The sequence below is a fragment of the Glandiceps talaboti genome, chromosome 10 (assembly GCF_964340395.1).
Source record: "Glandiceps talaboti chromosome 10, keGlaTala1.1, whole genome shotgun sequence".
NCBI classification, from domain to species: Eukaryota; Metazoa; Hemichordata; class Enteropneusta; family Spengelidae; genus Glandiceps; species Glandiceps talaboti.
Window position 1 is genome coordinate 7928754 of NC_135558.1, and position 13977 is coordinate 7942730.

Below are 13977 nucleotides of genomic sequence, written 5' to 3' on the forward strand. Positions count from 1 at the left end.
ACGCTATGAATAAAATTAATTTTTACAACCAAAACAACAAACCTGGTTGGTGAATATTGCAAACTTGAACAATCCCACAACCATATCTGATGATTTGTGACAGGACCATGGTTTATTGAGAAAGTGAAAAGGTAGCATTTGGACAGAATTGGAATGGACAGTCGATGTACAAAGGGGTGGGGTGGGGGTGGGGAGTTGAACTATAACGCACACCTGCAGAACCGCATATCATAGAAAAGATGAAGCACCATGAAAACATAGTGGACGTCCACTATGATATTGCTGAAAAACCTGTTAGTAAGGAGGATAGGTAAAGGAAGCTAGCATGCCAAGGGGAATATAACAGTGCAGCAAAACATGCATATATTCTAAAAATGATAAATTTGATCACAGTGGAAATTTCCGTTAAGTGTAATCTGCATGTTACCAACATAACTACTTTCCGACCTACAAGAAGTGACGCCGACATCATGTAGTAAATAATTTTTTTTTATTGAAAATACTTTTTAAAAAGAATAACAGGAACATTATGAGGCATGACTAAATACTTGATATAGATAAAAAGTAAAACATTACAATTTGAAATATATGACCCTTGACCCTTTCTAACATTTCTTTGTGCCAAGTTTGATTGAGATGTTGACTTTTTTATTCATAGTGTCTGGTCAGGTTTTTATCCACAATTTGATATTATAACTGACAGTGACATGGTCTGGAACTTTTATCTTGATTATTTGCTTGACTTATCTAAATTTTATGATTTTACTGATTCATGCATGTCAACATTAGTTTTCTGTATAACAGTATCTGCCATCTAGACATGATGTACAACAGACTGTTGACTGGCATGCACAGTATGACTCTGTAATGCTGAAGACAGAACATTTCGGCTTCGCATTCTTGATGAGGTAAACTAAGCATACGACAGATTCAAGAACATACGAGTGACCTCCACATATCTACCAAATTGTTTGTTATTAGTTCCAAACTCACGGCATGAATAATTTACCTAGTATATTCTGGCTAAAGAAGGTTTTAGTGATTTAGCTGAAATAGACCAGGCAAATTATTTACATGCTGAGTTCAGAACTAACACAAAAAAGTCGACATATCAGGTGCATCATTATGCAGACTAGACATTTTGAAAACAATGCACTATGTCACCGAATCTTTCATCCGCTAGGGTTCAACTACATATTACTCTTCAATAGGTTACTATAGTGGAGCAATTATCAACTGCAATGAAATACTTACCCACTATGAAATAACTCTTATCCATTATGATGGACACTTGTCCACAACAATGGGACACAACATGAAAAATCAAAAAGTTTGACAACTTGTATTAAAACCCAAAAGTTTCAAAAAAATAACATCACATACCAGCACCTTTAACAAACAAACAAACTTATCAATGTTCAACTCAAAATTCTTCAGAATATTATAGCTACCTCTATGTGATCACTCTGTACATATATATTATTACCATGGCAACATGACAGTACACATGAAAACGCTGCACTGTTCTGATTATCTATCATAAGGGAATAGAACATTGATTTGTATTATGAGTACAACTATGTATGCTTGATACGACCTTCTCTTAGTATGGCCAGCGAGGGCGCCCTGGTGTATCTTACAGACTATTAGAATCAGATAGAACTTTTGCATCAACAAGTTCTGAATATTTCGCACCATGATGGATTAACAAAAGGTGGAATTTTCCATTCCAAATTTTTTCTTAACATAACATTTTTAACATGATCAAAGGTATGCAAAAGCTATGAAAACTATCTTATGCAAGTTTATATCATATAGTTGTAACAATGAATTCAAGTGTGTTTCTATGAACTGAAAACAGCTTACAAATAGTGGTTTGCTGTAACTACGACGTTTGTCAATCTGATGAGGGTCGTCGACCTAGACAGATCAAAAACTCAATGCTGAAAAAATTGAACTGCATGTACTTCTAACATTTCTACCTAATTCTGCTTACACACACTAAACTTGACAATGTATTACACACTTACTGTTTTACAATCCAAAATTAGACACACTAGTATTTACTTTGTACTGAAGACCTTTCACTAACATTTACTTCATTACCAGCTGCTATAGAAAGCTATACTCTTGTCATTCCTCAAATTCATCGCAACCTACGACTACTTTATTCACGTTGTTTATTTACATGCCCTAAATCATTCCTACAATCTCAAAAGGAAGCTCTGCATTTACCACACTGCAATTTGCATTTATTTCCTTATATGTCGTAAACTACCTAATTAGCATATGAAATATACTAATATGCAAATTAGTTTCACTATCCAATCAAAAACAAGATAACTTTTTTCCCCTGAAAGCATAAGTGTTGATATACCTGATGACATTTCTGTGTAAATTACGGTGGAAAGTGAGACACGTATCTAACTAAAAATTGACAAAAATGTTCTGAGAACTAAACTATTGGTACAAACATTGTAAATAATTAGAAGACTTCTGTAAAAATGGAACAGAGTTTAAAGCTATCGTAATGTCGTCAGGAGACGTCTCGTTTCTAATAATCTGATGTTAACAAGAGAAAATGTTTGAAAACACACGACATTAAAGTGTAGAGTATAAGCTGATAAAATAACCTGACATTGTTAAAATCATTCTCCTCTCCCTATGTAACAGTACTATAATGATACACAAACTGTTTTTGTAATATAACTTCTACCAACCTTACACTTGTCTGGAGCAAGACTTGTTGCTATGCTACTTGTCTGGAGCAAGACTCATTGCTATGCTACTTGTCTGGAGCAAGACTCGTTGCTATGCTACTTGTCTGGAGCAAGACTCGTTGCTATGCTACTTGTCTGGAGCAAGACTTGTTGCTATGCTACTTGTCTGGAGCAAAAGTTGTTGCTATGCTACTTGTCTGGAGCAAGACTTGTTGCTATGCTACTTAAAAAAATAATCATAATTTGAAATTTGCTTGAGTATTTTACAATGATTTTGTTGGAAACTATAAATTCTTCTCCTAAAAGAACAGTGACAGCCTGTTAACATTGCAATCTGTGAATGTGCCCCGCTGTCTCACAAACTGCTTGTATTAGTATCTATGACATCTGAATGTGGTTTGACTGGTTTGGAAAGATGCACACAATCTGATTGGTCGCAGTGGGGAGTGCTAATGTACATCAGCCTAATTGATAATATTCAAGTGAAGTCAATCTGTAAAAGTGCCTTCATTGAGATGAGCACAAGAACAATATAAATTCACATATAGCAAATGCTGATAACTGCCACTGTGGACACGCCTACACTAAATTGATTGTTGTTGATAGCATTACAAGCAGTTAGTGAACCAATGAAGCTAAATCACAAATCATGATGTAAACGGGCTAGAACAGCAAAGACAACAATATGTCAACCAACAAGTGGTCTTTCCAAACTAGTTCCTGTAAATATTTTACTTTTAACAAAAACCAGTAGATAGGCTGACAACTTTATAAATGTGTCTACATTATCAACCATACCTACAGCAAAGAACGGTGCCATAAAACGGTTGTAGTTTTATGTTGATGTACCTATAGTAGATAGGCTGACAACTTTATAAATGTGTCTACATTATCAACCATACCTACACCCTAATAACAACTTCTATATATTCTGCATGGTAATTTTTTTTTTTACATTTCTATGAATAATTTCGAAAAAAAACCTTTTCTTCCTTTCTCATTAATTTTGACAGATTATACTTCATTTTCCTATGATTTTTCTAACTTTGATAATAATCATAATTTTGACAGTTTCTTTTGAATATTGTAAAAACCTAATGACTTGACAGGCAGAGTGCAAATAAACTATGATGCACTTTTTAACTATTTACAGAGGGGCAGTGAACATTAAGTAGAATAACCTAAGATGTACCAAAAAAATATATCATTTAAATTTAATAATATTTTGAAGATAGAAATATAAGCTTAATCATGATTAATATGAAATATATGAGATATTAATTTTGGTAAATTAGCAAAAACTGGAACGAGAAATTTGAGATTTAACTACAAATTTTGCAGATTTTCCATCAATGTTTAGATCACATGGTTTTGCTGTACTGATATCTGATCATTGGAGCAAGCCATCAGGATTCCATAGGATCACTGTTCTGATTGGAAGCAACTTTTTCTATAGTTCTGCCAGACATCCATTTTTCAAACCATATTTTAGTAATCTGATATTGGTCTTTAGTAGACAGTTATTGGTACACTTGACTTCATTTGACTGTCAAGAGCATCAGTGGTTGTTATACCGGGTGAATCTGAACATCAAAATTTTTTTACATCTCTCCCTCTCCTTATTTCACTAGTAAAAATTGTGGAATAATTTCATATGAACCACAGATACGTACGTAACTACTAGAGTTATTCACTCATCTATAATAAAGAGATGCCAAAAGTTGAAATCATGCTTCACTAATTTTATCGCAAAACAACCGGTATACCAGATAATCAACTTTTCCCAGATTTGGTGAATTTGCAGGACATCTTTTCCATTGTACCAGACAAGGAATTCTACCACCATGTATCATTTTGTTGTAATTGTAGAAACACAGTCCTAACATAATATAAGGAAGTTTACCAGCAGGTAACTTTTTTAGTCATTGGATCATTCAGTAGAACGAACTATTCACTAATTCACGTATGGAAGCTTTCCATGTTAGGTATCATTTTTTTTTGCAATCAGTTCATATTGGAATACAGTCTACCCATTTTGCCAGGTACGAACTTGATCGTCTGAGTATAATTGTTTTTGGTGATTCAGTTATTTTTTGCAGGACAACCTAGCAACTGTATCACATATGTAACTTTACTGTGTCTGATACACTTTCGCAATCAGTTCATATAGAAATACCGCCTACCCATTTAGCTAGGTAAGGAACTTTACCGTCCAATTATATTTGTTTTGTTGATTACTGGTAAGCCATTTAGTAGGACAATCTAAGCTGCTGTATCGCATATGTAACTTTACTGTATCTGGTAAATTTTTTGCAATCAGTCTTAAAGAAATAGTCTACCCATTTGACCATGTAAGGAACTTTAACTCTTAATGTCGAGTATCATTTTCTTTTGACAATCACCTCATTCAGCTGTACAGCCTTCCCATTGTACCAGATATTGAACTTTGCCATCAGGTGTCATGCGTTTAGCCAGAACATTGAACCTTTCTCCACAGGCCAGCCTACCTTCAGCACCAAAATAAGATGTAATACTTTGCCGTAGATGTTGCAATGATAGGGCTTTATCATTCAGAATACCATTGGCTACTTCTGGGTCACTCTCCACACTACTACTACTGCTGCTGCTACTACTACTACTACTACTGCTACTGCTGCTGCTATTGTTGTTGTTAGTGATGGCGCGGACAGCTTTTTTCTTTCCTTTTCTGTTTCGTGGTGTTGATGCCGAGATTATGGAGTCTGTGTCCGTACTTTTCTGGTTGGGACCATTCTTGACAGGATGGGTCCTGAGTGGGGGAATAGTATCCAGTATTGAGGAGGTTGTACTTGAACTATCTTCATCCCAGTCTAGAGGTAGCAATTTACCGGCGTATCCTTTGTATGACTGGTTAGCACTGGGTGGTTTGTTGGTTATGTTACCCTAGGGAGAGATAAACCAAAATAATAATATTGTACATTGAATTAATCACAGTATTCTCACTAATAATTACAATATTCAGAGAAGCTTTTAACCATAAAACAAAAGAGGAAACTCTGTTCTAGTTTTTACAGAGAGAAAAGAACAAAACAACATGAGATAAATTTGGCACTTCATGACATTACATAATTTTGCATAAAAATAGCACTTTGGCTCTCACATCGGTGTTTAAACTTACATACTAGTGCCTACTTAGCCATCACTCTCAAAATAAAAGTTGACAAAGTTAAAATATTGGTGTCAAAATAAAACAACAGAATAGTAAAATAATAGTATGAAATTGATTTACAATATGGATCTATGGGTAGATGTTAGCAGGTGATTATATTCTCAAATGGACATAATAGCCATGGATAAAACATAAAGTATATTATGAAAATATATGAATTGATATAGAACATTTCGACTACTGTACCTATTATGGTAAAATAGTTCTTTGTGAAGTAAAATAATGAAATCTCGATGACAATAAAAATACACTATTTCCCTCACTTGGGTTCCCTTTTCAATTCATTCTTACCTTCATTAGTGCTGCCTTTAGCATTCTTCTTGCCCTTTTGCATTTGCCTAAAAACTGGGCCTCTTCATCCAATTTTCTCTTGACACTTGTCCTTGGAGATGATTTTGGACTGCAAAGATTAAAAAATGTATGATTATTGGCAAATTAGCTTTAGTGTCAGATGGTTCAATATGATTCACCATAATTAGATCCAAAGTAATTGAGTTCACATGCATAAAATATACATTTCAGCATGGACATAACCCATTCCTGCATGTATTCCCCTCTGGGCTTTGTGTGTGTGCGTGTGTGCGTGTGTGTGTGCATGTTTTTTTTATGGCTTTGGTGTAAGTTTAGATATGAAAATATACCTTTGAGCTGGTACAAAGCACAAACACATACTGGTGGATGTAGGGGAAAGAGGGGAAGACATATTTAGATAAGAGCAATATACCTTTGAGCTGGTACAAAGGTGACAGTACGTCTTCCTTTCATTTTGAGGTCATTCATGATGTCATCAGTGATCTGACCTGTAGTTGGTAAGATAATACTAGGAGGTGTTGGTGCTGTACGTATCCTTAAACCCCATATTGTCTTCCTTTTCTTTAGTTCCTTACCACAGGTGAATCTATAAGGATAAGATAATGTGATGTTTAGAAGATATAAACCTACACAATTCCTTGAAAGAAATATCTAGCATTTAAAAGATACAAACCTACTCAGTTCTTTACCACAGGTGAATGTAATAAACTAAATAACTTAGTGTTTAAAAAAATATCAACTTACTCAGTTTTCTACCACGTGCACCACTCATGATGGTGAATAAACATTATTATCAATATTAGAAGTGTCTTACTCACCTGCTCTTTGATGTTTGCAAAGCGGTTAAAAAGTTCTCCTGTCTCTCTGATCTAGTGCACACGTTTAACTGTAAAAAATAGAGTAGAAAATGTTATTGCAGATACTATCTACAGACAGTACCAGTTTTGAGAATTCTTGCAACTTTTGTGTTTTACTAGTGAGAATGCTCTACTCGATGTAAGACTGGACACAGGCAGATTTCATTAAAACATTGAGAAAGCTGAAATCTATGATTGAGCAGCAAAGCTGGCACTGATAGAACCCAAGTACAAGCTTTAGTGTAGAGTTTAGAAGTTCAACAAAGACAGATTTTTAGAGTGACATAATCTATGTCAGTAAAACAGCACACAATTTCATATAAACGATGTATATTCATCACTTTCAAGCATGTCAGAGTCTATCTGATCATGGTTGTCATGGAAACCTTTGATTGATTCTTTGTTTTCGTGAAATGTCCATCAGTCAAAATGTTTAATTTTTAAAAAAAAATATTACTTACAGTTCTTAACATTTTCTTTGAAGATAGGAAGAAATCTTCCTTATGGAAGTGCCACACATGTACCTACTTCCATTTTTTGGTTTAATTTCTAAATGTTATCAATACCGTACGAAAGAAGTAACAGACAAGAATGACACACTCACATGTTCTACTTGTAGATAATCCCAGCATTCATTCAAATAGGGAATAATTTCTTGATCAATATCGTAATATTTCTTTCTGTGTACCATGGTTAGGTTAAATAGAACCAACTGAGCCACATCAACCCTATAATGACAAATTAAAAAAACAAACAGTTTGTAACGATAAATCTATGGACGGAGATCAAACAAAGTTTATAATGCTGATGTTGAGCTCTGACTTTTCATCTAAAATTGATTAAATATTGTTAACGGAAGATTCAGATTTTCATCCTGGCCTGGATAATGAATTTGGACAACAAAGACAAACTTCCTACATTCTATCCAAACTTACCATCAAAAGGCAGACTTTTCATATGAAAATTGATTCACACTTTAAAATTTTTTTTTTTTATGGTAGAGAATTACTCCTATCCAGTATTTTCCAGATAAAAAAAACAATGATTAACATGTCAAATTCCTTTGTGCAGGCTAGGTGCACACTTATCATCAAGGTGTCTGTCCAACTTACCATTTCTAAGATTCAAACTTGCCATCCTATAGTCAAACTTATCTGAAATCAAAACTAATCATCCAAGATTCAAATTTACCATTCAACATATCTCGTAAAATTCAAACTTACCATCTGAGAGGCATCCTCTTTAGGTATTCTGGACCATCATTACACACTGAACACACAAACAAATAAAACCTGGAAAAGAGGGAAATGGAGATTTCAGTTCAGTGTTCCTTTGCAAGTGCACAAAATTTATGTGATGTGAAAATTGAAATGACTATCAAGTACTACAAGTTTATGGAAATTCATCCATTTTCTGGAGTGATATTCCTTTTAATCATAAATAACTTTGCGTTGATATTTCATCATTACGGTCAGTCATGGTCAAAATAAACCTCAAAATGGGTGACTCTATGAACTTTCATCTAAATATTACCTGTCTCCATACATCATTGGTTCATCTAAACACTGCACACACGCTGTAAATAACAAATAGAATATCGTATGAGACATTGGACATCATTGGACATGGCGAATTATTTACATTATAAAGCCAACAAAACTTTAGCTTCCACTCTGACAACACAAATATAGTCATTATGCTAATCCAGCATTGAAACAAGATACTGTAAATCTGAATTTATTTGCTTATTCACTGAAAAAAAAAGAAAAATGTGAAAATCTGTCGACATTAACAATGTCTCTTGTACATGTAAATACGCTGTATATAAGTGCAATACAACCAACTCTGACTAGTTTGATCAAAAATTTGCAGAATTGTGAAGTAATGTACTTGTCTAGGTTTGCAGTACTTAATCAGATTGTTTGGGTAACCCAGCACAAACACATTTTACACATATAAAGTAATTTTTTAATCAAAGAGTGTAAAAGTTTCTACCTTCATGGAACCACTGTTTACATCTACAGCACTGTAACATCTTTAGGTACCACCTACAATACAAGTACATTTACAATGGGGTTAAATAAGAATTTTGGTTGGAAAATTGATCCAATGTTGGCAATTCTAGAGGCATATAGGGTCTGTACTGATTGGCTTTTCCAAAGGTGAATGAATCCTGACAAAACTGACTGGCATTTCGAAAGGCGCCTAAAATTGGCTGGCATTTTGCAAGAGGAGAAATGGGCTCTAAATGAGAAAAGTGATGTTGGGCCATGGCTGGTTGCTATGTTCAGAGTGGCAATTCAGAACCCTTGGTAGCATTTTCAAATAGAAAGTTTTGGCCCTTACTGTTGGCATCTTCAAGTGCAAGGCGAATTAAAAAATATTACCATATTGTTTTAACATGTACATTCAACTTTGGACTTGAACAAAACACTGATGTTATTTTAAATTTTACTGATTAGAAAATTCGGCACTGTGACTATTTAGAAATACTGGAAAATGGTCTCAAACTTACTCTCCTGGTCCACCACAATAGCAATAACATTGCTGTATGTTGGTTCTATGACTGGCATCCCATGACAATATATTTAATTTATATGGTAATGATTTCTTCATGTCTTGGAAGGTTTTAGCATTGGGTCCTTTGTTAGATGCTCCACCTCTTTTCACTGATGTTGCAAAGACACACTGTCTGCAATGCCAGGGGACATCTGGTTTCAATACCGTCTCATCAATCTCAGGTTTATGACATTTTTGATGATAGCCTACATGGAAAGAGAAAAAAAGAATGACTTGGCAAGCTACGCTATGCACAAGGAAATGACTCACATGTACATTTTGGCCAAAAATAATATATATCTGGTTCTGGTCAGTGCACGTGTGCCCTGAATACCCTCGCGTCGATCCTTTTTTTTTCGATAATTTTTGCTTTCCCGTTCCTTATTTATTCCTAATATCAGAACCAGCAGCTGTAATCTACCCTACATGCCAAGACTGCTTAAATACAAAGCCTAAACTGCTTTGAAGAAAAAGGAAGCTTTTCAAGATTTCAATATGATAGAACAGAGTATGTAAAGTGTCAAAAAAATGTGTATTTACTAATTTGTAAAAAAAAAAAAAAAAAAAAAATAGGAAAAAAAAAAATTCGCGTCGTTGCACCACTTTAGAAAGTTTACCCTGACCAGAACCAGATCATTTTTTTTGGCCTTAGCTTGCTATATATAACAACTGTCAAGAATTGAGTCATTTTTCTAGGTCCAAAAAGACATTATAAATATAATTCCTTGGTACATGTACATTGGTTTTTACTCAATTCTGATGACATTGTTTTGGCTATGCCTTTGGAAATACTGATAAATTCAAACACAATGACATGTAAGTGCTATTGTAACATACTCTGGGTATCTGTGCGAGTGTTTGTGGTAGCCTCTGTGGCGATACTTTCACAAGTTAGTGAAGGCATAGCAGGAAACACCAAAAACACAAGTGCTAATACCCCAAATACCCACACCAACATTCAAGCATCATAAGCTTTTATTATTATTAAATATTTTATCCAAAAACAGCAAATTTCTTTGACAGATTATGTGTACCTAGTAATGCTCGCATTCTCATTTGCATACTGGTATAAAATGCATTGCAGTACAAACACCAGTAGTACGCAGACACACCAATACAAGGAACGGCTGGTACTTATATATACAGTAATACAACATATGCTACACCACTACACGACAAAATACCCAGAAACACTGCTATATCATTTGATTACTATACCTACCTAGGTTACACCTGTCACAGATGACAATTTCATTGGGTGACTCCGATGATTCATCCTGGCATATTGTACAGTTGATGTCTGAGCTGTAGTTTCGTCCTTTCAAAAGTAAGTAGATTTGAAAACAACTTATCACTATCGTTGAAATGACATGTGAAAAGCTGGAAATCATTTTTCATAAATAGGGTGTGTGATTGACAGTTTACAACAACAAACCCCTAAACTCAGTTGGTAGAATAATTAATGGAGTTTTCTTGTCACCTATACACCACACAAATTTGTCTGGTCAAATAGGTGCATCTTTAGGAAAGTACAATAAAATTACTTTGGAATGGTAAAATTAGAAATGCTGTGTGCTACACATGCCAAAATCCACCTATCAAAACATTTTTTCCTTAAAATTTTCTACATCCCAGCAGACTGGTTAGTTGCTGTCGTGAAAGGACCACTGAACTTGTAAGTTGTTGTTTTTTTATATGAAATAAGACCTAACACTATCAGACAGGTGGATAGATTGGTTTTCCTGAGATTATCTTCAACTGTAAACAGACTAGTGATACATGAATTTACCTGTTTGTAAATCTTTGAATAAAACCCAATGTTCCGAGTTGTCTTCAAACACTACTAAGCACTTCTCGTGCTCTTTATCCACCTGTGAAGATAACAAGGAAAACATACATGTATATACTATATACAAAGATACTGATAATACATGTAATACTGCCTGTCCTGTAGACTTGTCATAACATTGGGTTACTTGCCCAAAGGGTGGTAGTTGCAAAAGTTAAATGCAAGGCCTGCATGACTCAATACAAAATTGGTAATGATTGACATACAATGTGCCTATTTGCAAATGCAAAAGAAATATTACTGGGGTGTCTATAATCATTTTTAAAGGGAAACCTAAGTATGTTGAGTAGATTCAGCAAGTAGATATTGCTACATCATACAACCTTAAACAAATACATTCATATTACGTTGAAAGATTGTCGTTCTTGTGGGCACTATATCATCTCTTGCAAACACAAACGTAGCAAATTAAAATCCTCTTTATCCCTAGGGTGTATTTGTTTGTACACAACTAACTAAGTACAAGTTGAGAGAAAGAGGATGTAAAATATGTTGTGTCGCACTGTCCTCATCGGCCAGTGTGAGGGCGCCCTATCACGCTGAAGACTCTTTACAATCTATACCTTCATGTTATGATTTTTCCAAACATAAATCATACATCATTGTGATTGTTACACAGATGGCATAATACAAAAAATAATAATTTCCTGCTCACTTTCTCAATGGTTCCAAGATAAAACAGTCCGTCTGACCACCTGGCAAGGACATCTAAACCAATCACAAACTTGATGTCACCGCTGGTGTAGTCAGCCAATTCATTCTTGTCATTCCAGTCTGTTGATTGGTTACTGTCTATTTCTTTCTCCATTGTTATGTTAATGTTTCCTAGTAAAATATAAACAACATGATTGACATATAATGTGCCTATTTGCAAAGCTAAGCTCTAAGTGCTGATGTATCCATAATCCTTATTATTACCCCTGGCATTGATTTATATGGAACACAGTGACAGTCCTTTGATCTTCCTGGGGAGTATAAAATCTCCCCTTTATATTCCTCCATGCTTCAACTAAGTAATTCTGTACTATTTTCAATATAGGAATTTTTCCATACTTTCAAAAGCATTCATTCCAGGTTTAACTCTTATCAAAATACATAATTTCCTTTCAACTCAATAGATCAAATATGTGAAATGTCAACGATAGAATATACCGGTAAATTGAAAAACTCTACAACAATTACATGTTTGTTTTGCAAATAATTTCTCCAGGTGGTGGTGTTGACACGCATTTGTTTATTTTGATAGGTCAATCAAATACAGATGGTACATCCTAGTTTACAATTCACCTCTGGATACATGTATGTGTTCTAGAGGGACTCTGACAATGACATGTGTCTCAATCCACGTGAAGTGTCGGACTCCCTGTGGTACATATAATGACCCCAGAGCTAGTGTTGGCTATGATAGCTGTCCAGCTGATTGGTGTTGCCTGTAGAATCGACAATTTATAATTTAAGATAACTTCATTTAAAGGACACTTTCTACAACAGTTACCACTTAAGTGATGACACGCAACGTACATGTATATGACCCCCGCCCATACACACACACGCACAGACGTAAACACAAATACGTTCAGTGGTCATTTAGTGTCATGATACATCCGGTGAAATGAATGAGCAATGGAAACGGGCGATCTCACCCACACAAATTTGCGTCGATGAGAAATTTTGTAATACCGTCTCCAGAAAGAAATGTTAAAGGAATATTAGGTGAACACAGACTGTGACAAGCGCACGTACCATGTGAATCGCGTGGCTCAATAGTAGAGCTCAATAGTGTAGTACTAGAAGGGCAAGGTCCGAACTCGAGGAGGGCATGGTGGGATTGTAGCGCCAATGGAACACCTTACAAATAAAGTGCATTCAAGTAAAAGGTCAACTTGCTTGGGGTCAAACTTACCTCGCACTGTAAACTGAAAGCAAGACAACCACTCAAACAACTTCAAAAGTGTGTGCTTGTGTATTTCGTAATAAATGCTGTTGGTTGGCACCAGAGGATAATCCGAATATAGCCAATTCAACCGACAAGATAGTGGAAGGGTTTTTCGTAATTTCCATTTAGCGCCATCATGGGCCTTTTTTGGCCTACTCAGCTCAGCGAGGAACAATTAGTGCATACCCTTTAGCTTGGTGTGAGATAACTTGACGGATACTTTCTTCATCACCCCGAGATATGGTAACTGAATGATAAGGATGGGAATCAGTATTTTGTTATTCGTTCTACATTTTTTTCCGATACAAGCTGATCATCGCATTGATGACAAACAAATTTGCGGTCATAATTGTCCTTCGATTGTACCTCAGTTTAGTGGTCTGAGATTGTACCCAGTGAGTGAGTCTCCAGTGATGTACCTTTAAAAAAGAAGCCGTAGGCTTGCTCATGTCAGTCTCTGGGCTCCTTCACTCTTTTCTTCTTCTTCTGTATGAAATAGTGATCTGAGTGAGTGATTGCAAACACTCAGGTGAACA

The 13977-nt window shown here is 35.2% G+C and overlaps 1 protein-coding gene across 1 annotated transcript; it reads right to left on the minus strand.

The window, feature by feature from the left end:
• Positions 1-5123: 5123 nt before the first annotated feature.
• Positions 5124-13488, minus strand: LOC144441089 (metal-response element-binding transcription factor 2-like). Its single transcript, XM_078130618.1, has 13 exons — positions 13409-13488; positions 12161-12330; positions 11446-11527; positions 10879-10974; positions 9613-9862; positions 9093-9145; positions 8631-8673; positions 8321-8389; positions 7702-7825; positions 7059-7126; positions 6653-6826; positions 6220-6328; positions 5124-5642 (listed from the first exon to the last, which is right to left on the minus strand). The coding sequence occupies exons 2-13, from the start codon at positions 12311-12313 to the stop codon at positions 5124-5126; spliced, it is 1740 nt and encodes a 579-aa protein (XP_077986744.1). The 5' UTR covers positions 12314-12330; positions 13409-13488.
• Positions 13489-13977: the final 489 nt, after the last annotated feature.